At 44.0% G+C, this 24,413-nt stretch overlaps 1 protein-coding gene across 4 annotated transcripts in view; it reads left to right on the plus strand.

Annotated features, from left to right (window-relative positions):
- The window catches only part of LOC108929066 (diacylglycerol kinase zeta-like), a 104,246-nt gene that overhangs the window by 44,850 nt on the left and 34,983 nt on the right, over positions 1-24,413 (plus strand). For 2 of the 4 annotated variants that reach the window (XM_029253487.1, XM_029253488.1), the window contains exons 2-20: positions 3,797-4,794; positions 6,030-6,138; positions 7,213-7,308; positions 7,975-8,052; positions 8,304-8,360; positions 9,138-9,206; positions 12,094-12,165; positions 12,312-12,428; positions 12,968-13,039; positions 14,390-14,485; positions 16,513-16,595; positions 17,358-17,418; positions 19,251-19,364; positions 19,497-19,637; positions 21,717-21,795; positions 22,178-22,233; positions 22,395-22,457; positions 22,973-23,046; positions 23,856-23,967. In XM_029253487.1, coding sequence (XP_029109320.1) covers positions 3,851-4,794; positions 6,030-6,138; positions 7,213-7,308; positions 7,975-8,052; positions 8,304-8,360; positions 9,138-9,206; positions 12,094-12,165; positions 12,312-12,428; positions 12,968-13,039; positions 14,390-14,485; positions 16,513-16,595; positions 17,358-17,418; positions 19,251-19,364; positions 19,497-19,637; positions 21,717-21,795; positions 22,178-22,233; positions 22,395-22,457; positions 22,973-23,046; positions 23,856-23,967 — 2,493 coding nt within the window. In that variant the 5' untranslated portion in view covers positions 3,797-3,850. The remainder of the gene's footprint in view (positions 1-3,796; positions 4,795-6,029; positions 6,139-7,212; positions 7,309-7,974; positions 8,053-8,303; positions 8,361-9,137; positions 9,207-12,093; positions 12,166-12,311; positions 12,429-12,967; positions 13,040-14,389; positions 14,486-16,512; positions 16,596-17,357; positions 17,419-19,250; positions 19,365-19,496; positions 19,638-21,716; positions 21,796-22,177; positions 22,234-22,394; positions 22,458-22,972; positions 23,047-23,855; positions 23,968-24,413) is intronic. The other 2 variants (XM_029253489.1, XM_029253490.1) reach the window with 1 other exon arrangement.

Genomic DNA, 24,413 nt, shown 5'->3' on the forward strand with positions numbered 1-24,413 from the left:
TTTCATTTGCCTGTACTCCCCCCCCAGCTCCTGTTCTATCAAGAAAAGACAATGAGTCACATCAAAGAGCTCCAGGAGGATTTAGTGTTTGTTTTAGATTGAAATGGAGAAGAGATGCGTGGGTGCCTGGCACATGTAAGAGCACGAGGGAACCTTCTGACGGGCGCCATCACTCAGTCGCCCTCTAACTGTCCACCTGCCCTCTTTACTGCAAAAGATAAACTCTGCTGTGCCTTCCTGCTTTCTAACCCCCCCTACACACTCTGTAAGATCACTTATACTGGGGTCATATGGCTGTCAGGGGAAGACATCTGGCTGACACCCAGAGCAGATTAAGTGCTTCAATAAACTAGGAAGATGTTCTGATTCTCAGTGAGAAGCAGACACTGCGGTGATACAAGGGCCTGACTCCGTTCACGAGAAATGCCCCATCGACCACGTCATTGAAAATGGGTGCCAGTATTTGCAGATGACCCCGGGAGTTAAAGAGCTGCCCCTTGCTATTGAGCAAGTGGTGGCAGGCTGACGGTTCAGTGCTTCATCAAACCGTTAAATTGAGAAGTACGGTGGTGTTTCACCAAATTCCAGAAACCCATACCATATCTCCATCATAATGGGAACAGTCAAGTGTTCCAGGATATGCAGATGGGGATCTGTAGTGATTCCAAGAAACTCCCGTAGGTGAACGGCTGCAAGATTTTAGTGTAACGTGGTCACTTCTGCATGTGAGACATTCTGAGCAAATAAGTCTCGAATGAATAATCCATTTATTCTAATCAGATTTTGCTAATACAAAAAAAGTGACATTTTTAATGCAACTTTCAATTCTGTCACTCAGGTTTCAGAGTTAGGGTGGTGTGAGTCTGAGCTGAAGCTTTTCTTGGCATCCATGCCTGCTGGGACATGCATGATGTCAAAAAATCAAGAGCGATGACATCTTAAAGGGCTATTGCTTCCAGTCTCTGAGATCAGCAAATGTGCTGGATTTTTAGTGCTGAATACGTTTTTGCCTGAGGTTTGTGCTCCTCTATGTTGTCATAAATTAAGCAAGTTAACCTATTCCACAACAAATTTAGGCATTTGCAAGGAGTGAAAATGCAATCTCATCAAGAATCTCAATGTCTCAGTCTGCAATAGCTGTTGTCAAATAATCCAATTTAAATGATAAAATGGTCAGTTTTACATTTTTGAACAAGAGTTACAGTTACTATTCCAATTTCTTGAATTTGATTTTTCGCTTTATCGGTACTGTAAGCAGACTAGTGTAAACTGCAGCTCTGTTAGAGGTTGAGAAGTTCTACTTAAGTTATTTGCGTTATGCTCCCTCTCCCGAGCACTCGCAAGCTTAGCCCTGTGATGAACTGAGACGAGAGCTCGGTCCACTGAGTGCCAAACTTTCTCACAACACTGCAGAGACGACTTGGCAGCGGCAAGAAGGCCACGCCTCGGCTTGGAAAACCAGCGAGAACGTTCCTTAAATGGACGGTGTGTCTCATTCTAGACACTTGATCGGGACTTACATAACTGACCTTTCCCCGAGAGGGAGAGACGCTCAGGGGCTGCAACGACACAACAGTAATGTCTCAGCAGAGCGAGGCTAGGTGCGAAGAGTACCCTGCTGTATCTCACTTGGTCAGGGGGCCCTAGCGATGCGAACCCTTGTCCTTCTCCAGCTAATAACAGACTTATTTCCATAAAGAAATGTCATAGAGGTGCAGTCCTGATGAAGACTCCTGATTGTGATATCCCATCAGCAAAGCAAGCAAAGTTCATTTTTTTAGCTGATGCCTTTCGCCAAAGTGAATTACAGTGATTTAACCATTTACAGTATATACTGCAGTGGGGTATTTTTGTATCAGTTCAGGGTACAAATCAGGAGTACTAAGACTAGAGGTTATTTAAACCTGGGTCCTTCAAGTCCAAAGGTGGCAGTTATAACCACTACATCACCAGCTGCCCCCGATTTCCCTTGTTGATATGAGAAATTTGTGTTATTATTGTTCATTCGGGAGTGGTGTTTCGCTACAAGGTTGGCCCAAAAGCCATAGCTAATTTGTGATAACTAACAAAGTAATCGCTAATCTTCACTTCCAAGCTCCTCAGAGCAAGGTAGCCATAGATGTAAGACACTTGTGGCTTGCTTTGCTTTCGCTCTTCTGTCCAGGTTGCCCAGATGGAATCATACATTACACTGATACTGTACTGTAGCTACAGGAAATTGTGTTTCACGTGTTAGCATGTTCCACCGGAAGCCACAAAAGGAGAAGTATGAGCATAAAACATGTGGTTAAGTGCTTCTGGTCAGAAGAGGGAATTGTGCAGAAAATGATTAGTTCGGAAGTTTGTGGTCAGTGGTCACCAACTTCCTTCTTAAGCGGCGCCACACATGGTCCACACATTTATTAACTAAAGAGCTACGTGTGCTTTGGAGATATTTTGTCTCACACTAAAATAAATGAAAACATAATTTTTAGTATAGTTCTAGACCAAGAGGCTCCTTTATTCTGTACTGTGTGCTCCTATGACTCGTTTTACTCCAAGCTCTCGATCATTTTCATGCTGCTGCTAGTGTGAATGACGGAATTGTGGGGCACCGTTTGTAAGAAGGGATATCCGATTAGCTGTTTAAAAAGCCTCCACGGGCTTTGGCAGAAATATCCCCTGATTTCTGACAGTACTGCATCTTATTGGCTTACTGGCGAGCACCCAAAATAAACGAAGGCACTGCTGTAAAGCCTCGCACTCAGTTCGCGAGTAAAAGGTTTACTGTACTATTGGAGGTGCTTCCAGGGATAGTTTGTTGGTACACTTTTTTTTTGCCAGGATTTTGTGGCTTCTTATTCATTTCTTAAATTTTCTTAAGAGCACTAGGTCGCAGAAATGTTGAGAAACTGGACTATTGTATATAGCTACATACATGGAACAAGGACCAAAGGTCTAGACTCTTCATTATTTCATAGGTGTGGTCACATAACACCATCTAATAAGGTCTGGGAGAGAATTCTCTGGATTGTCATACACCTCAAATACTATTTGTTCAAGTAAAAGAAACAACTCCACCATCCACACATTTACAGAGGCATCTTCAAGTGTAGACGACAACAATGAAATATTAACTTTGGCTACATGAAGCCATTTTTACAGCTTAAAGCTTGCCCCATGCCGTCAAAGATCTGTTTTTTTTTTTTTAATCAAATGATAAATAAATAAAATAAATGAATTTTTTGTTTTTTGCTAAGTAAGGAAAAAAAAATTAGTCCATGTTCCATAACTTCCCAAAAAGTAGAAGGTACTGCAGTGTTTAGAGCTGCCACCTTTTGGGCTCCGCGGTTTGAATCCTGCCCCGTGTTGCATTATTTTCTAGCATAGCACATACCCCAGATTGCTTTAGCAAAAGTTACCCGGTTGTCCACCAAAAGCATTTGGGTTGTCCTTTAACAGAAAACAGAGAAAATGTCCTGTCACACTCCCAGAATGAATGTACCAAAGTACCTACCATGGTCTTGCATTTAAAACACAGCTGAGATATCCCAGGGGACATGCTATGAAGAAGCACTGGAGTGAGGTAGATTCTGTGGATGGGTTTGAAATTTTGTAAACTTTTTCACAATAATTAGGATCTCAGTTCAGGTACGGTGAGAATTGCCATCTTCTCTATGCCACAGCTTTGTTTATGTAGCTACGGCAACGGCACTGCATCCTGGCTCTCCCTCTGGCGTTGAGCGATTGGTACTGCATTCCCTCAGAAAGAGACCCCATGTGCCCACTGCTGACAGCATGGTTTTCACACCAACAGCTACCGCGGACTACATAGCAAAGGACAGCCCTTTACCAGACTTCCGCACTCGACATGGACACCTTCTTCCGTCGCCACTTCAGGAGGAAGGAGGCGGGTGGGCCGGAGTACTCCCGGCACCGACGGCCCAGCGTTGCCGTGCCTACTGGCAAGGCCCGTCGACGCTCCAGCGTGGGCCTCCCTTCTGCTGTACTCACCCAGCGGCGCCGCTCTAGTGTGCAGATGCCAGGAGCCTCCTCTGTAGCCGAAACCCAGGGTCCGGCTGGTCGTCGGCTGGCCGAGGATTACTACGCCCGGCGCCGGTCCAGTACCACCACTCCAAGCCTGAACCCTCGTTTTGCGGTGCGGCGTCGGCAGGGTGGCAAGCTGCGCACCATTGACACACACCTTCTGGGCCCCTCCATGCTGCTGGCCAGCCTCATCCAGATGGCCGAGGAAGAGGAGATTGCAGAACGACAGGCAGAGGCCCGTGGGGACGGTCTCTCCTGCACCGACTCCGATGAAGAAGACGATGAGGAGAGTTTGCCTTCAGGCAGTCCATCAGAGGGCAGCAGCAGTGAACCTCTCGAGCCCCCGGCCTCTGGCTGGGTAGGGCTGTCTGATAAGGAGCTTGAAGATGCCACCATGTGGTGGGACCAGGAGGTCTGCCAAGGCGTGACCGTGGAAAACCTCCAGTCACGATCCCTCCTTCGCGCCCCTCGCTGCCTGCGCCGCAACTCGTCTCACCTGCTGCCCGCAGATGCTGTGCATTGTGAGAGAAGCTACAATGGCCTCTACGGACGCTACTGGCGCACCAGTCAGCGGCGCAGCTCCGTAGTCTCTGGCATATCCAGCGCCTGGCCACCGCCCAGTCGGAGGAGCTCGCTCGCTGGGGGGCGGAGCTCTTTGTACCGGAATTGCTCCTCTTGCTGGAGGTCCCCAGTCCGAAAGGGCTCTCTGAGCCACCTTCAGGGTGCCTATTATGACCCCCGGCTGGAAACATGGAGTGGGTTTCTCTCGTATGTAGACCATTACTTCCATAAGAGTGCACAGCTGTACTCCTTACCCTGCAGTTTTTGTATTTCCAGATTCACTTCATCACATTTTTGCAATTTCAAGAAGGCGGAATGGTTTCTGGTTTTGTACCATTTAATGGTCCACAGTATTTCATGATGATTTTTTTTTTTTAATCACCAAAGACCCATTAAGAGTTTGTCCCAGACTTTGTAGGTTATGGCCATTCTGTGTTCAGATAGAAGATGAATGTTTTAGAAGGTTAAACATAATTCTCTCCCATTATGCTGTGTCTCTGGTTTGCGATGAAGATGAGGCAGCATTGATCACATGAGTTTTTCTTGCTGTGGGACATGTAGGATTCCATACTGTTGGAGCAGAGGAAGTGCCCATGCAGGCATAGTTAGATGTTTCTCATGGTTGGGGCTGCCTTATTTCTTCACTGTATACAGCGTGTAACTTTACAGTAGTTTCTTGTTTCTAAAGAAAATCACTGACATTCTAAGAACGTTTTTTTTATGTGCAGTAAATCACTGTGCCTAGTATCAGTAGCCATAATCCTTCCTTCCATCCTAACCTGAACTTAGATGCAATACCACATCATCATGGTCCCTTGGAAGCTAACTGTGCTGAGACCCTCCCAGACATATTTCCTCCCAGGTCCTTCTTTAGTACACAAACTGCCCACCAAAGGTACCAAATAGCGAAACATTAGCTCTCAGTTTCATGATGAGGCCTGATGGACCGTACACATAAGAAACTGAAACCAGTAACTAGGCGCTTTATGTCCATGGTCCAGAACCATGGTTTATTAAGGAACTTTTAATTGACACGTATGTAAAAAACAAAAACAGGTTCAAGATTTTAGATTTTTTCATTCTAAGCTGTATCATCTTATCCACAGTCACTCTTATGCTATTCATTGCCAACATGTGGAAGCGGATCACTGTCTGCGCTGCCGTGTAGCTCTCACTTCATTCATGGTATTAATGCAGTAAATATTTTCGCACCGTTACGCTCATCAGATGACAATATCCTAATGCCAATGAGATTGTGTGTGATATGTGATTTAGGTATCCAACACTTGTAGAGCTGGTAGCTCTCTGTGGCTGTCATACTGTAATACCACCTGAGGTCTTCATGCAGTCCTATGTCTCCACTCGTACAACTCAGATAGGCAAGTAACGGCACAGCGAGCAGAGCAAGGTGTTGAAAAGGGTCTGCGTTCTTGTGGTTGCAGGAAAGCCATCGCCAAGGCGGGCCTCCAGCACCTGAGTGGCCAGCCCTGCGCCTCGGCTGTGGTGAGAAGCGACCAGGAGCGGGAGATCCGCAGCACCGTGGACTGGAGTGTGAGTTCACAGCGTGGCTGTGCTAGAGAAGGCGTGGTTGGGGGGGGCGGGGCTGTGGGTGGACAGGAGATGAAGTAGGTGCCCCTTTTGTCCAAAAAAATCTGCATAAACATTTTCAATTTCTGACAGCATGGCATTGCAGTAGGTAACACTGTGGGTCCAAACTCAGCATCCCATCTACGGTTCCTCCCCCTTGCACCGTATGTTCCTGGAATAGGCTCCAAGCCCCGATGACCTTGAACTGGATAAGAACTTACTAATAGTGGATAGATGAATATATTTTGGGGTGCGGTGGCGCAGTGGGTTGGACTGCAGTCCTGCTCTCTGGTGGGTCTGGGGTTCAAGTCCCACTTGGGGTGCCTTGCGGCGGACTGGCGTCCCGTTCTGGGTGTGTCCCCTTCCCCCTCTGGCCTTACGCCCTGTGTTGCCGGGTAGGCTCCGGTTCCCCGTGACCCCGTATGGGACAAGCGGTTCTGAAAGTGTGTGTGTGTGTGTGTGTGTGTGTGAATACATTTTCCGTTACCCTGCTATTTTAACACATTTTTAGGCAGCTGTGAACATTCTACAGTTATTGATGACTGATGTGTGATTTCCTCATATTAAAGCCACACAAAGGTGAACGGAACAGCGATGCTGCTTCACATCAGGCGCAGCACCATCAAACAGCTGAGCAGTAAACAGGAGATGCCCAGATGGTTTTACCATAAAGGGGGCAAATGTAAATAGCATTTAGGTGTGATTTTTAACTTTTCCTGAACTGTTGGAGGAAAAAGGACCCAGTTGTATAAATGGGGAAATCATTGTAAGTCTCCTTGGGTAAAGGCGTCAACTAAACAAGGGAATGCGTTCTGTAAAAGACTGCAAAGTGAACAGGGCATTATCCACAATGATGTTCTTTAATACCTAAATGCAGTCATTTAGAACTTGCCCTGCTGTGTATTGCTTGGTGCCAGGACAAAAATGTTCTTTCGATTGTTTCCAGGTTTCGTTTCAGATGTTTATGTCTGTTAATCCTCAAAACAGGAAAAGCATTTCTGCTGGTGACGTCACATGTGTTCCTCTCTCCGGCTTCAGGAGAACGCTCTTTATGGGGAGCACATCTGGTTCGAGACCAACGTCTCCGGGGATTTCTGCTACGTTGGAGAGCAGCACTGTATCGCCAGAACACTGGTGAGCCCCTGAGCCCCCTTCCTGTTGGAGGGAACAGCTGCTCCCTTTGCCCGAGTGAGACCGGGGTGACAGATGGGAGAAGAGGCTCCCTGTGAGGGCTCCGTGCCTGCAGGAGTCAGAACTCGATTTGAAAGGGCATTGACGTCGAATAGAGCTTAAAAATTAATTATTATTATTAATTTTTAATAATTAATAAATTATTTGAGCTTTTTACTTTGTAAAACATCACACAAATAGGAAGAAATACCTACTCGTCCTGTTCTTTACATAGTCTCATTCAAAGGTGCTGTCTGGATTTGGTGTGAAACTTACTTTAAAAACATGAACAGGTTAAAATCTGTGTTGATGGCCCCCCCTTGTGATCCTCATCTATAAGTGCAGGGTGTTATTTTTCTACATAAGATAACTGGTATTGTCAAGTGGTTACTTATTCCCATGCTGTCAAAACTTGTTCCCCATGTCAAACAAAAAAATTTTCTTTGAGCATAATTCTGTAAATTTCGGACGAGAGTTGCGGAGAAGAGTAAAACCTCATCTGTGAAATTGTTTGCAAAGATTTATCAAGTTGAGACACAGTTTTTTGTGTCATCCCTGCATCTCACAAGTGTGCTTACATTGACTTGTCCTTATTCATCATGTCTCCTCCTTTTTTTAATGATACCCCAGCAAAAATCAGTACCTCGAAAGAAGTGTGCCGCCTGCAAGATAGTGGTCCACACGATCTGCATTGAGCAGCTGGAAAAAGTGAGTGCAGCAGCCGGAACTGACACAGAGAATGTTCTGGAAGCCTCTTTTTCACAGCTGTACTGTAACTATTATAAAGGCCAACACTGACACAAACTCAAGTGCTTTCAAGTTGCATATTAGCTAAATTACAGTAATCTATATTTAATGGAACGTAATAGTAATTAATATTTAATATGATATAAAATTGAGAAGTAAAATATTATGTTAAAAACACTGCCTGGTTGTGTGCTTTTATTTCTGTCCTGCAGATCAATTTCCGGTGTAAGCCATCATTTCGGGAATCAGGATCGAGAAACATACGGGAGGTAGGCGTCTTCTGAGATACGTTTAAAACTTTGATCATGGAAACAATGATGCTGCAGTTTTAAAGACCTTAAGGGAGATCTCAGTATTTTAATTTAATTATTTTGGGGGAGGTTAAATTATATCACTTGCACGCTAAGCCAGAGTCCTACACACAGGGCAGTGTAAGGTGAACACAGATCAGAGTGCATGTTCCAGCATGGCCCCTCATGTGTTGGACACCAGTGTCTGTGTGCAGAGTCCACTCTCCTCTCCTGTCTCACCCTCATCAGCCATGCTGCATTTCCTTTTACTCTGTTCTACACCTTCCTTTACCCATCTTTTGGCTTTTCATTTTTTTCTTTTCTTGTCTGTTTCATCCCTTTTCATTTCCATGTTCTGCTCCATCCCCTTTTCTGCCGTCACGCTGTGCTCCCCTTAGCCGATCTTTGGCCGAAGAGCTCTAAAAAAGCCCTCATCCCTGCGGAGCCTCATAGCAATGGCTAACCGCACAGCGACGGCCTGCATGGTCCAGACCAAGGTATCATCTCCCTCCCTTAGCAACACTGTCTGACTGGAAAGATGCCAGGCAGATGTTCTCATCTCTGGCTTTTACATCATAATACGGTGTCCTTCCTTCACTCAGTCTGAGTGTTCCATCTGTCTCCGAAGGCCGAACCTAAAACAGAATGTCGGAATTTAAACCAGTTTTTCATGCATTGATGGACCCTGTGCCCTAGAGAATGAGAAAATGAATGAAGAATGAAAATGATGTATTAATGCAGATGTGTGGATTTCAGCCCACCATTGTTCGGCACCACTGGGTCCACCGGAGGAGGCAGGAGGGCAAGTGCAAACAGTGTGGAAAGGTGAGATGCCTTACACCATGGTTAGGGGAGGGGACCGTAAAAAATAAAAAATACGTTTAACAATTATGTGTACTCATACAATAATAAAAAATGTTCTAATAATCCATAAGAACTATAAACATTATAATACAAGTATCCCTTGATTATGAAATTAATACATTTTGATAAAAATGCCGATATCAAAGTTTTGGATATCAAGAGCGTATTTCCCATTATTTTAAATGGGAAAAATAATCATGTATTTTTAGTTATTATGCCCATAATTGCTCCCCAAGCACCAGCACCTGGCACTAATCAGCAGGGAAGAGTCTGAACCTTACCAGGATATGATCTTCACCCTCCAGTTTTCCTGCTGGTCCTGGTTCCTACTCCTTGGCTTCTCTGAAGTCCTGGAGGAACTGCCCCTGGACCGGGGGGACAAAACAGGGGGGAGGCATAATGGGCTCTGGTTCAGCCTGCTCTAGGTCCTTGTCATCCGCCCTGGACAGGGTGTTGACTTCGGTGTTCTTGAACTCAGGTCTATACCAGACTGTGAACCTAAAATGGGTGAAGAACAAAACCTGCACTGTGTCGAGAGCGCTAACCCATAATGCTATGACACAATAGCCTGCGGGGAAGCCCTGAGATTCCGCAAAGGCAATATCCATGAAACTGCTGGCTGCCCCAGAGTCTATGAATGCCATAGCCGAGATCTGAATCACCCCCCAAAGTAAGACAATAGGAACCAGGAGCTGCGAGGAGAGCTGAAGGGGTCACTCACCTTTTGTTCCGGGGTCTACGGGAGTCAGCCTTCGGGGCCAGGCCATAAGACAGTATTCGGGGCTTCTGCAGTACAAGCAGAGGCCCCTCCTGAACCGGTGCTGTCGTTCTTTTGGGGTCAGGCAGCCTTTTCCCAGTTGCATGGGCACTGGGGGCAAAAGCAAGGTGCTGGAAAGCGTGGGTGACTGCAATGGGCATCGAGTCCATTGTCATGCCAGATTGTCTATTACATTTACATTTACATTAATTCATTTAGCAGACACTTGTGTCCAAAGCGACATACATCTCAGCAAAAGTACAATTTATGCATTAGATTGCCTATTACTATTGCCTTTTCCACAAGATGATTATATATCCAGTCTTCCCCAGGTAGGCAAACTTGGTTTGGATACGGGGTTCAAGCCATTCTGAAAGCACGCCAGCAGGGCGGTGGAGTTCTACTGGCTCTTAGAGACCAGCATCCGGAACTGCAACACGTAGGCAGCTACTTGTGGATTACTCTGTTGAAGGGTCAGCAGCAGTTTCCCCGCGGTCTTTATGGGTGACGGGTGGTTGAACACGGGCTCAAATTGTTTCTTGAACTGAGCATAGGTCATAGTGGAGGTGCGTGTCTTCCATATCGCAGTCGCCTAGTTCAAAGCCGAGGAGAAATCCCTGGCATGTCTCCAGGAAGTCGTTGTATCTTATGGGTGTGGCTCAACGGTGGTCCGTCACAGGAACCGACACGATGGCGACTGGTGATCACGCTGGGAGCGATGCAGTGGTCATCACTGTGCTTGGTGTTTCCAGAGTTCTTTCCTGCTGTAGGTCCCGTAGGGTTTCGCGGAGGGATTCGGTCATATGGTGCAGAGTCTGCTCGTGGGTGTTTAGCCAGTCTCCCTGAGTGTAAATTGCTCTCTGGAGCTTCTGGATCTCTGCTGAGTCCATGATGGTAGGCGAAATCTTTTTTGACGGCGGAGACTGGAGGTAGAACCTAGGTGCGGGAGCCAGGGTCTTGAACAGCGACAGGCAAGGCAATACTCATAGTCGGAGATGGGCGTGGATGCAAAGGAAGGCGTGAACGTGGTTCCAGGGATGATCCGAGGTCGTGGTCAAGGGAGCGATGCGGAGGTTAATGCCGTAGGAGATTGGGTACAGGGAGCAAGAGGTGGACAAGGGAACAAGATGGGGAGACACAGGGCAAGGAACAGGCAAGGTCAAAGAAAAACTCAAGAGCACAGTTGTCTATGAGATTCTGCTTTGGTGTCGTGGTGTGGCACCCTTTATACTCCTCCCTGCTGATTAACAACAGGTCTTGGTGCTTGGGGAATGATTAGATTAACAAATTCTCCCAACCACTAGAACACTGTAAAACACCAACAGAACCATCAACCCAAGATTTCAGCACAATATCAAATGTTTATTATGCATTTACATTTTTTTATTTAGGAGACATTTTTCTCCAAAGCGAGAAGTAAGCTATAAAACATATTAGAGAACTATAAAAAAGTGCATTACACCTGTTACCTTCGTTGTCCTGACTTAAGACCATCCCCTGGAAACCCCAGGGCAGTCTTCTGTCACTGCTGAAGCCTCCATCACCTAAGTTCTAAGTTGCTGCACACTTCTGCTAAAAAGTGCATACATACCGAAAGAACCGTCAGCCAGACTTTTCCTGCTAATTGCTCTGCTGTCTCCAAAATCATTCAACTAACAACTCAAACTAGATGACAAAGAAATTTCTGCGAAATTTCATAAACTTCCCATAATGCCAACAGACAGAGAGATTTGGATGCAGGCACTCAAATTACCGCACTTTCAGTTCACACAAATTTTTTGGACATGCTTGGGATAGATTTCGTTCTACTGATTTTTTCCTTTTCCATAAATCGAAAATTTGGGATCAAAAAGCCAAGAACTGTTATACCAAAATTTTGGATAAAAATACTTAGTAAATCGAGGGATATGTGTAATTTGAGTTCGCAGCACTTTTTTATGAAATGTTCACTTGTGTCCACCATGCAATGGGCTGCCTATCACTGCTGTAGACCTACTGTACAACTGTAGCTGTCAACTGTCGAACAGTTGTTGGGGCATTTTCTCCGTGTCTTTCATAGACAGCGATTGGATGTCAAACTTGTTTTTTCAGGGCTTCCAGCAAAAATTTGCTTTTCACAGTAAAGAAATTGTGGCCATCAGCTGCTCATGGTGCAAACAGGCGGTAAGTGCCCCATGGGGCTTTTTATCCAAGTGTTTCCTGACCTAACAGCATCTAGGAATAAACAACTGGCAGAAGCATGTAGACAGCTTTTCTGGAGACCGTGGAGAGGTCCACCTTTCTGAGGGGCATCTGCTCTCTCCACACAGTATCACAACAAGGTGACGTGCTTCATGCTCCAGCACATTGAGGAGGCTTGCTCACTAGGAGCACATGCTGCTGTCATTGTCCCCCCAACCTGGATCATCCACGTCCGCCGACCTCAGGTAATGTACCACGTTCCTGAATTAACTTCAGGACCCCACGTGTGACCTTCTGACCTCAGGTAACAAAGCATGTTCCAAAATTAAGTGCTGCACCCACAATACCCCCACAACCTATTGCAAAATATCGTGTCCCGCTTGACCTCCTGAGCTCACAAAATGCACTAGATCCCCTAATTAGCTGTTTATCCTACACGACACCTGATATCAGGTATTGCACCACATCCCAGAATACCCTGGAAACGGTTCCTTTGCTGGCAGTCTTGACAGCACATTGTGATGCGGTTTACATACACCTGACTTACCAGCAGAGGGCTGCAGACACATAGTTTTAGATTTTCTGACACACGATTAAGATTCACTTGCTATTACAGCTCATACTTTTCACCAAGCAAAGAATCAAGTTTGTTTTGTAAAACATCCATGAAAATGACACTTTCGTTCAGTAGATCACCAGGGGAAATGTACCATGTCAGTAACATATGAGATGTCAAAATTGATCCATCTGGTGACAACATGACCTCTTTTCTACTCTATTTTAGACCTCATTAAAGTCAAGTAAAAAGAAGAAACGGACCTCATTCAAGCGCAAGTCCAGCAAGAAAGGCGCAGAGGTACATTGTGCTCTATTTCAGATTGAGTCAACTGTATTGTAGATGTGCACTGGCAAACATGCACAAGTTTGTTTACCTGATGATTCAATACATGGCAGTAAAGGGCACCCACATGGATGAGTAGTATGGGACTTACATGCCTTAATTCCACCCACTTCCAGACTTTATTGAGAAAAACACACACACACTTTCTGAACCGCTCATCCCATACGGGGTCGCGGGGAACCAGAGCCTAACCCAGCAACACAGGGCGTAAGGCTGGAGGGGAAGGGGACACATCCAGGACGGGACGCCAGTCCGTCGCAAGGCACCCCAAGCAGGACTCGAACCCCAGACCCACCAGAGAGCAGGACCCGGTCCAACCCACTGCGCCACCACGCCCCCCACTTGAGAAAAACACTAAGTACAAAATTTATATAATCTACCTATAAAAATTAATTCATTGAACGCAGTATAACAATAGAAGAATGGCTGTAGCAGCTTTGGCCACTTCCAGAATATTTAAAGCTCTTATCAGATGTTCCTGAGGGTTAATGATCAATAAACAAACATTGCACATGTTTATTGATCAATCTGTAAACAATGGAAGAGTTTGTGGAAACAATGTTTTTTATGTTCAATCACTTTGAAATAGTTTAAATTTTAACACAGGTTACAATTAATAAAAATGCTAGAGTACAAAAGTTTTACAGAATATTTTTTATTATTGTAGCTATACCTGAGACTTTTGCAGAGTACAATGTAAACAATTTGATGCATCTCTGTATTACTTAGCTTTTATTCATTGTGACTTACTAGCTAAAAGGAAAAAGAATGGCAAATTTCCAATCCTGGTTGTGTTTACAAGATAAGGAATCAGTGCAATATATTTTTGTATGGAGTCATCGTGAATTTATTGTACAGGCAGCAGATCATATGCCCATAACTTTTGGGTACAGCTGGTTCATTAATTTCCTTTACAGTAAATACAGAACCTACATGTTTCAGGTCAACAGTAGCTGTCATATGGCCTGTTTACATTTAATTCCATTATGTTTCATCTGGTAAGGAGTGCGGTGGCACAGTGGGTTGGACCACGGTCCTGCTTTCCGGTGGCTCTGGGGTTCAAGTCCTGCTTGGGGTGCCTTGCGATGGACTGGCGTCCCGTCCTGGGTGTGTCCCCTCCCCCTCCGGCCTTACGCCCTGTGTTGCCGGGTAGGCTCCGGTTCCCCGTGACCCTGTATGGGACAAGCGGCTCAGAAAATGTGTGTGTGTGCGCGCTTCAACATAGCAATCCCTGGACTTTTGGGTGAAGAACACAAAGTATGGGTCATTTTTATTAACACCTCAGTTTGTTGGTTCCCCTTCTAGGAGGCGAAGTGGAAGCCGTTCATCGTGAGGCCCATTCCCTCGCAGCTCATGAAACCCTTGCTGGTGTTTGTCAACCCAAAGAGTGGAGGGAACCAGGCGAGTGGCTTTCTCACAGACACTAGACCGTCCAAGATGAAGACCATACTGCTCGTGCAGGGCTTTTCCAGCCTCAAGGGCAGTCCTCATTCTTAGCTGCTAAGTGCTCTCTCATGTCTGAGTTGTGTCTCCTTAAGACCCCTGAGGATCAATTAAAATAAATCAACGAGAAGAAAGGTTTGTTGACCTCTTTCCGACAAATTAACTTGATTTAAGACCGCAACATTGTCATGAAATTAAATGAGATTGGAACTGGTTGTTTCTAGGAAGAGGAATTTCAAGAAAAAACCCTAAATCTCATTTTGATGTTGAGCAGAGCTCATATGTCTGGCAGTAAAGGGGACAAAGATTAGATGTCTTCTTTAGTTTTCCTTTCCTCTGAGCAAGCCTGAATTCTGAGACTATGATTTTCCTGCTCCATTAGATCCGGACTGAACAAGACGTATGTTGGTGGTAAACGTTGGTGGCACAACCAACACTGAGTAGGCCAGGTGGTCAATCAAGCTTCTAGTGTTGATGAAGATTTATGAAAGGTTTTAGGTGCTGTCTGAAGATTTACTAATTTGAGATTCTAGTTGCTAGACTAAAAAGCACTGAAAAAGAGTCCCAGCTATAGCCCTGCATTGGTAAGTTTGAAGGAGAACAGGTGAAATCAGCTGTATATCATTTGAATCACTGAAACTATTACAAAACCACAATAAAGCAAATGATATTGTGAAAATATTAGCAGACACTTGCAGTGAAAAAGTACAGTAGAGTGCCCCTGCCTGATATCCTCAGTTATTGCAAATTTTAGATAAAATGTTTTCAAATCTTTCACCAAAATCTAATATTACATAAAAGGCACTTGAACGAATATAAAACACATTTCTTACTTCTTTAGTTTATTTCACAATCAAAATGAGCTAACACAGTGTGAAAAAGTCATTGCCTTGAATTTAATAACTGTTGTGGCACCTTTAGCTGCAACGAAGCGCTTCCTATAATTCAAGTTCAGTCCTGTACATCACAGAGGAGGAACTTTAGCTCGCTCTACCTTGCAGAACTGCTTTAATTCGGAAACACTGGTACATTTAGTGAAATGCTGAGTAAAAATTCATGCTACAATAGACAAAATTATGAGGCTCCAGCTTATTTGACTCTGTCATATTGCTGGTACACTTTACTCAAGCAGTTGCCAACTGAAATGAGAGTGACTGGAGACACAGAGCAGATCATGTCACATGGTGTGGTGAATATTTAGGTAGATCAAGAGAGAAATGTGTCTGAAAGAGATGTTTTGAGGTTCTTGCCAAATACTGGGAGGGATTCAGTAGTTCTGAGGGACAGAGGGCACACAATTCCCCCATACTACCCATACTAGAGCCAAAACCTCTGAGTAGAACCACTAAAATGCCAGAGCTGGAGGAGCACAATGCACTGACTGGGGTTTACATTATTTCATTTAGCAGACACTTTTCTCCAAACCAAGTTCCAATGAACACTATATGGTGTTATTAGCCCACACCTTATTCACCCATGATGACTTGCACTATTTACAATGACTTACTTATCCATACATAAGTAAAAGACACTCTCTGAAAAACTCACGCACTATGAGTGACTCCGAGTCACCAGTACAGCTGAACAGCATGTCTTTGGACTATGGAAGGAAACCCACACAGACACAAGGAGGATATGCAAGCTCCACACAAAGTGAGCGGGGATTGAACCCATGTCCTCTTGGACCACCCACATGCTGTGAGACAGCGGTTCTAGTTGCTGTGCTGCTGTACTGTCCATGTAGCGAGTGATCAGGTCTTATAGATCTCAGGGTTCGAATCCTCTCTCTGTCTTGTAGGCTGTAGCTAGAATAGTGCTGGAAAGACAATTATGCAAATAAGATTAGCCAGACATGGAAAAAGTCTTCCTTTTGTGTTTCTACCTGTACCCATGTGGCAAACATAATTATTTCAGGAATTCTAGTGGAATTATTTATTGAAGAGCTTCTTTACCAAAGAACCTTTGAATCTGTTCTTTCATTCCAGGGAGCCAAGATAATTCAGTCCTTTATGTGGTACCTGAACCCCCGACAAGTGTTCGACCTCAGTCAGGGAGGACCCAGAGAGGGGTAAAGTCCATTTTTCAGTTCCACTCCAACAACCTGCTATACAACTCATCTGATTACACCACAAAGTCAGATTTTAACCTGTCAAGGTCTCACTGTCAGCAAAAATTTGTCTTGATCAAACTGAAGTATTTGCTGTAATCTGATGAAACACCAGCGTTTCAGTAATACTGCAAACATATAGCGTAACCACCGTGAAAAATGTAATAATCTTACATTTGAATACAACAAACACCTGCAGGATGATTCTCATCACGTTAAAGGCTCAGCGTTAAATCATCTCCCGGAGTTTATCTGAACACATAGGAACCGTATGAAGCCTTCACAAACCATGTGAGGTGCCCTTCAGTTTGCCGGAACGGGGTATTTACAACGCTATCTTTGCCGTATTGATCCCAAGTATTCCCTCCTGTGCTGACCGACATCAAATTCAATTTAACAAGCAGTAACAACTCTGTTTTTTCAGGTGTGTGTCTTTGCGTAATTAGATTCCCAGTTTCATTAAATCATAGTTGTGGAAACCCAGGAGAATAATGCAAAGAAAAAAGATGTGTAGCAGACTTGCCCCATGTATTATATTAGATCTGTGTTAAATCATTTAGGAGGAATGTCCTCTCCTAAATGATTTTACCTGAACACAAGCGCTTCAAATGGGCTCACGATGCGGATATTATAGTGAGTTATTGAGGATGCGCTCTATTGAATCTGGCAAGGAGCGCTCAATAACAGGCTATTACTGTGCCATCTTTCTTGTTTCCTTCCCAGTTTGGAAATGTATCGCAGGGTGCATAACTTGCGCATCTTGGCCTGCGGTGGGGACGGAACGGTAAGTGCTCCAAGGCTTTTATGATCGCGTGGACCAGATTTGACCCGTTTTCTATCCCCAATGGCCATGCTGTTGAGATACGTCTGACAAGATACAAGAAAACCTTCCAGTTTTATTTACATTTGCATTTTATTTCATTCACTTATCATGTCTAAGGTGGCCTATCATGTCTGAGTTACACGCTAAGCTGCATACAGCTGTTAAAAGTTTACGTTACGTTTACTTTATGTTCAAGTTTGGGGGAAATTTCTCTTCTTGCCCTTCCGTTGAGTTCTTTCCTCTTGGGATTTATGAATATTAAGGATTCATGAAGATTACCCCACTGTGCTCTGCAATGTAAAAAAAAAAAAAATTTTTTTTTTTGTGAGACTCAAAGGTTGTCAGTGCGCCAGCCAACAGAGCTGCATCTTACATGTTGTGTTATGTAATCTCTATTGGGAACCTTTTACCTGTCGCCACGGCTTTTCAATGCTTCCTTGGTGAGTTCCTCTGAAGGAAAGTGTTATAGCAGGTATTCCCTCTGTGAGAGAAGGCCTTGTTTTTCAAACTTTGCTGTTTTAATTCCGTTTTCTTTCTTCCAAATACGCTTGATCAATGTACTGAGCCTGAAGTGATTTAGCAAAAATTACCCAGCTGTAGGGGGTGCGGTGGCGCAGTGGGTTGGACCACAGTCCTGCTCTCCAGTAGGTCTGGGGTTCGAGTCCCGCTTGGGGTGCCTTGTGATGGACTGGCGTCCCGTCCTGGGTGTGTCCCCTCCCCCTCCGGCCTTACGCCCTGTGTTGCCGGGTAGGCTCCGGTTCCCCGTGACCCCGTATGGGACAAGCGGTTCTGAAAATGTGTGTGTGTGTGTGTGTACCCAGCTATATGATTGGGTAAATTGTTGTGAGTGGCTTAGTACACAAAACTGTAAATTGCTTGGACAAAGGCGAATAATAAGAAGATTAAGAATCAAGCATTAAAAGTACACTTAAAGGATTTCCATAAACTGATTTTCTAGAACCGCTTGTCTTGATCAGGGTCGCGGCAGTCCGGAGCCTATTCCGGAATCACTGGGTGCAAGACTGGGAGGGTACACCCTGGACAGGATGCCACACACATTTGTTCACTCATTCAGTTTTTAAATATTTAATGGCTGCAACTTCTTTTTGATGACAGGCCAGTTTGCAGCCGAGTTGTTTTTATTTCATCATTTCATGCACAGTTTGAGACGTGGCATGGTGACAGCATCTAGAGATGCTGTCTCACAGTGTCTAGGTGGTGCAAGAGAATGTGGGTTCAATCCCTGTTCAGTCTCTCTAGAGTCTGCATGGTCTGTGTATCTGTGCAGGTTTACTCTGGGTGCTCTGATTTCCTCCCACATTCAATGATTTTCAGCTAGATTGGTGATGTTCAGGGCCCTTAGCGCGTGAATGGGTCAGTAAGTGTGTGTCTCTCCAGCATGTACCTTCCTTATTTTGTACCAAGTGCTTCTGGGAAAGGCTCTGGTTCACTGTAACCTTGCTCAGGACAAGTGGTTATTTAAGCTGGGGAGGTGGATGGATGTACAATTGGATTAGCAAGAACTTGCATTATTAATTTTTCTTTTAAATTATTTCATTAATTTCTTTAAAGTTAAAATGTTTATAAATACTTGAATCTGTTTGCCTTTGCCTGCTTAGCAGATTTATTCGCGTTTGGTTTATTTCGCTGTGTTTATCACTGTGTTTCTCACACACTAAACCTAGTGGAGGCGCAAACCCTCAGGAAATCTAGCTGTCTGTTCAGAGATTAATGAATACCTGAGGTGAAGTATAATGGAAGATGTCATTTCCCCTCAATCTCTGTCTGTGCAGGTGGGTTGGATCCTGTCTATGCTGGACCAGCTTCAGCTGAATCCCCAACCGGCTGTGGCCGTCCTGCCTCTGGGGACCGGCAATGACCTGGCAAGGACCCTCAACTGGGGTGGGGTGAGTAATCTAATTGGTAAAGAATGTATGTTATCGAAACACCACAGAGCAATGGAAGTTTTTCTCGGTGTTTAGATAAAGGATAGTTTATTATTTTGATAGTTTTGTTGACTCAATTGGATCATGCCTCAGGGATACACAGATGAGCCAGTATCCAAAATCCTGTCGCATGTGGAGGATGGGAATATCGTCCAGCTGGACCGCTGGAACCTCATTGTGCAGCCCAACCCTGAAGCGAGCCAGGAGGAGAAGGACGAGCAGCAGACAGACAAGGTGAGCCAATTGGCCACCCTAGATCAGCACTGGAGGGAACATGGGATGTATACTTTGCAATCCGTTCATAGACGCTAGTACTGAGAGTTATGGATATTTGGGTTAAGAATTTTTGAAGAGACATGCGTTTCCTATTTTGTTTTTTTTTTATCATATTTTCTTCACTTTTTGATTTTCTAAAATTTCTCAGTTGCCAAGTGAAAAATGGCCTGCATTTGCACTTTCCACCGTTGCATGGCAGGAAAATACTCTCAGAATAAGAACTGAAACGTCTCTGTGGGTGAGGGAAAAGGAGCACGCAGCCTGATGCACTGATTTCACCAAACATATTTTTTTATTTATTATTGCCATACCTGAGACTTCTATAGAAACTACGCAGCAAATACACAGTATTTCTATCACTATGCTTCTTGACACACACACATTTTCAGAACCGCTTGTCCCATATGGGGTCACGGGGAGCCAGAGCCTAACCCGGCAACACAGGGCGTAAGGCTGGAGGGGGAGGGGACACACCCAGGACGGGACGCCAGTCCGTCACAAGGCACCCCAAGCAGGACTTGAACCCTAGACCCACTGGAAAGCAGGACAGTGGTCCAACCCACTGCGCCACCGCACCCCCTGCTTCTTGACATAAAACTTAAATTAAGCAAATGCTGATAAAAATGTTTACGTTATGCATTGCTTGCTTCCTTGTGGCCAGTTTTGGTAAAATATATTATGGGAAATGCATTAGGCATTTAAGGTGAAACACTTTTTATGTCTTTCTCCCCATTCAATTTGTCATTACATTGCAACTCACCCTTCTTTTTGTATCCCAGTGTTTCATTATTCTTTCTCCACTAAGGCAGAAACATAGCACTGCCTCACATTTTTTAAAAGAAAACACAGAACTCTGAGAAGGCTGTGGAGATTATTACTTTTTTTTATTTTCAGTCATTTATGTTGACTCAAATTTTTTAATCTTTCTCAATGTTGTACAAACATGATAAAATAACATGGCATTCAGTCCACGTTGTATCCTGTCTCATCTCGTATTCAAACACATACTATGAGCTGTTGATGAAAACAGGCTAAATATGTCCTATAGCTAATTTTCTGTTCATTTCAGCTTCATTTGATTTTTACGGAATCTAACCCATAAAAAAAATCAAGGGCTCAAACTCTGTTATTAATTACGATTCTGTTGACGGTGATCCAGTAGGTGAACTTAAATATAATTCTGAGTTACAAACCGACTTCCAGTCCCAGTTACGTTCGTAAGTTAAAAATCAAGTGTATAAGGGTGTACAGACATAAATTCATGTTTTAGTTCAAGGGAAATTTTGTAGGGTCCTTTTAATTGCACAGAGGGTGGAGAGCAGAGGCTGATCTTGTACCAGCAAACTCAGACTGATGGATGGCTTTGAGTTAGTGTCTGGGAAAAGGAACTTAATAACTGGCTGATGACTGTGGGGAAAAGAGCTCAATATCTGCATCTGGTGATAAGCCTTATCAGAGGTCTGCAAAAGAAATGAGGAGGCAATGGAGATGCAGTGGCCAGGGATATTGCCGTGGGAGATAGCAGCCCCTTCATCGTGACACAGACCCTAGCCAGTGACAGCCCACCCACCTTTCTCATCCCACAGCTCACTGTGTGTGAAAGTGGAGGAGAGACAGAGCAATGGATGTAGGTTCTGACTAGGCAATGATGGGCATCATGACCTGACCCACAAATAATAGCGTGCCATTCTTCAGCAGACATTGTTTGGAAATACCGAGAGTTGTTTATTTAGAAATGGGGACTTTCAATCAATGTTGCCATGACATCCAGCTGAAGCCAAAAATCTATTTTCCAAAAATAGGCATGAGCTTTGACTTGTTTTGGGTTTTCTAATGCTCATTTGCAAAATCTGTGTAATTCATTATAAAATGGCCAGGGATTGCAGATTAAATGTTTAGCTCAGATAAATTTAACTTGCATTTTTCCTCTCAATAGTTTGACTTCAATGGCAAATGTGTATATATTGCATAATCATGGTGAATTTTGACGGAAAGGGAAACTAATTACTGTTGACCTCCCGACTCTTTGTATTGCAGCTTCCCCTTGATGTTTTCAACAACTACTTCAGCCTTGGTTTTGACGCGCATGTAACACTGGAGTTTCATGAATCTAGAGGTAACGAAAACTTTCCTCGATAATGCATCCTCACATTTTTCAAATAAGTATAGTGTTTTTCAAGTAAAATCTTTTAAGAACAATGAATGAATTCATCCTAATAGAATTAAGAATCAGTTATAATCATGGTAGCTTTTACTTTGATTGAAAAAACTGATATTCTATGTCTTTTGTTTTTTAACGGAATTGATGACTTGTTCTGTAAGCTATGAAATGAGACAGTTCAGTCATTATGCACTGAATCAGATAAAGAAAATACAGGACCAGTGGTGCACATCTCATTTTGATAAGTGTGTCTAGATTAATCATTTACAATTTTATAACACACACGTAGAAGGTAGGCCGATAAAGAGTTTCTTATTTCTTTTTCCTATGTCCACAGAAGCCAACCCAGAGAAATTCAACAGCCGCTTTAGGAACAAGATGTTCTACGCAGGGGTGAGTGTTGACATCAGTTATGTGGAAGTCTCCACCACCCTGATCTTGGATGAGCTCTTTCGAAGACTGATGTGCATACTGAAAAAAAGGGTCTGGATAGATATTAACTGATAAGGTTCCCATAAATTTGACATTTTCCTGTGCTCTGTTTTTATCTGCAGACGGCCTTCTCAGACTTCCTAATGGGCAGCTCTAAAGACTTAGCCAAACACATTAAAGTGGTGGTGAGTAGATTAGCCTGTGTTTGGAATTGTAAAGCTCCTTTTAGGCACTACACCATCTCACACACACACACACACACACACACACACACACACACACATACACTCAAGATGGCTCTGCTGCACTCATAAACTAAGTGAATTTTTAAGCCAAGTCTGCCTTACAGGAAAAATCAAAGTTTGAGCAAACATGGACAACTGTGACCATGCTTGTTTGGGGCAAACTGGACAGAAGAGTAAATGCAAAGCAATCCAAGAGTATTCTAAATCTCTGGGATCTACTGCAGAAAAGCTGGGAAGATGTTACAGCTAATTTTCTGCTCAAATTTGGCAACCAAATGCCTTGCTTTTCTGGAACTATCCAGTACTTCTGTGAAATCCTGCTAACCATACATCACTACTTTACACAACTCCCCATACAGAACACTAGCAGTTTCAAATGCAATTGTTTTTAATGTAAACCACCATCAACAGTGATGCAGTGACTGACTACGTGTGTTTTGTTATGTACCCCCTAGTGTGATGGCACAGATCTGACATCAAAGGTCCAGGAGCTCAAGCTGCAGTGTCTTGTGTTCCTCAACATTCCCAGGTACTGCCTGTACACTGTTTGTTACCTGAGGAGGTCAAGACCATTCACGCATTATATTTGTTTATTTAGCAGATGCTTTTCTCCAAAGTGACTTCCAATGAACTCTACATAGTGTTATCAGCCCACACATCTTATTCACCATGGTGACTTACACTGCTAGATACACTACTTACCCTGGGTCACTCATCCATACATCAGTAGAACACACACACACACTATGGGGAACCTGAACTGCATGTCATTGGGAAGAAACCAGAGTACCTGAAGGAAACTCACACAGACACAGGGAAAACATGCAAACTCCACACAGACTGAGCAAGGATTGAACCCACATCCTCTCATATCACCCAGGCACTGTAAGACAGCAGTGCTACTCTCTGTACCACCATGCCACCCAGGGCACACGGTTTAAGGTTTGGTGGTTACCCAAAAATGAAATTTGAAGCCTGCTTTAGAGAAAGTGAATAGCTTCATAATATCTTTGTTTTAACTTCACCTCCACTCCTACTGAAGGTTACCCTCTCTTTTGGACTCTAGCTTAAGAAAATTAGCTATGACCTCTAAATCAATATTACTTGTATAATACACGTTAAGATAATTTGGTTTCCTGTCATTACACATAACTTGATTTATGCTCGAATGATTAAATCTGTTCATGTCTGAACGATCCCCCACAAGCCCTTGAGCATAAGCAGGTCCCTCCATGTCGTGACTTTACTAAATTGGAATAACGACCGTCTTAGCAGGCCCCGTGTTCCCACCCATCATCTCCCTGTTGACAGCATACACTCTTGTTGTCTGCGCTGCAGATATTGTGCCGGCACAATGCCTTGGGGAAACCCCAGCGAACATCATGACTTTGAGCCACAGAGGCATGACGATGGCTGCATTGAAGTCATTGGGTTTACCATGACCTCCCTGGTAGGTGCTGTAGCTTTTCAGCAGATGATATGTGTCTATATTACAGTGTAGAAGCAATTATGTGTGCAGTCATGCTTTATGTATCTTGCTTTAATTGTCCGGATGGAAGTCTGATTAATAAATGACAATAGTAATAATGATCATGATGATGATGATGATTGTTGTTGTTGTTGTTTTGCTGTTATGGTCACATGGATTTCCCCCCAGAGTCCAGACACATTTGTGAAAAATGAATTGGTGACTCTAAACTGCCTTTTGTGTGTTGTGTGTGTATTTATGTATGTGTACCCCATCAAGAATGAAAAAACCCTGTTTTTTCAGGATGCCCTCCCAACCACCGCGGTCCTACATGAGACAATCGGTTATTGATATTGGATTATTAATGGATGATGAGTACTGATGATTGTGATGGAAAAGAATTAGAAACTCTGCTAAGGCCCCAGTGA

The sequence above is a fragment of the Scleropages formosus genome, chromosome 7 (genome assembly GCF_900964775.1).
Source record: "Scleropages formosus chromosome 7, fSclFor1.1, whole genome shotgun sequence".
NCBI lineage: Eukaryota > Metazoa > Chordata > Actinopteri > Osteoglossiformes > Osteoglossidae > Scleropages > Scleropages formosus.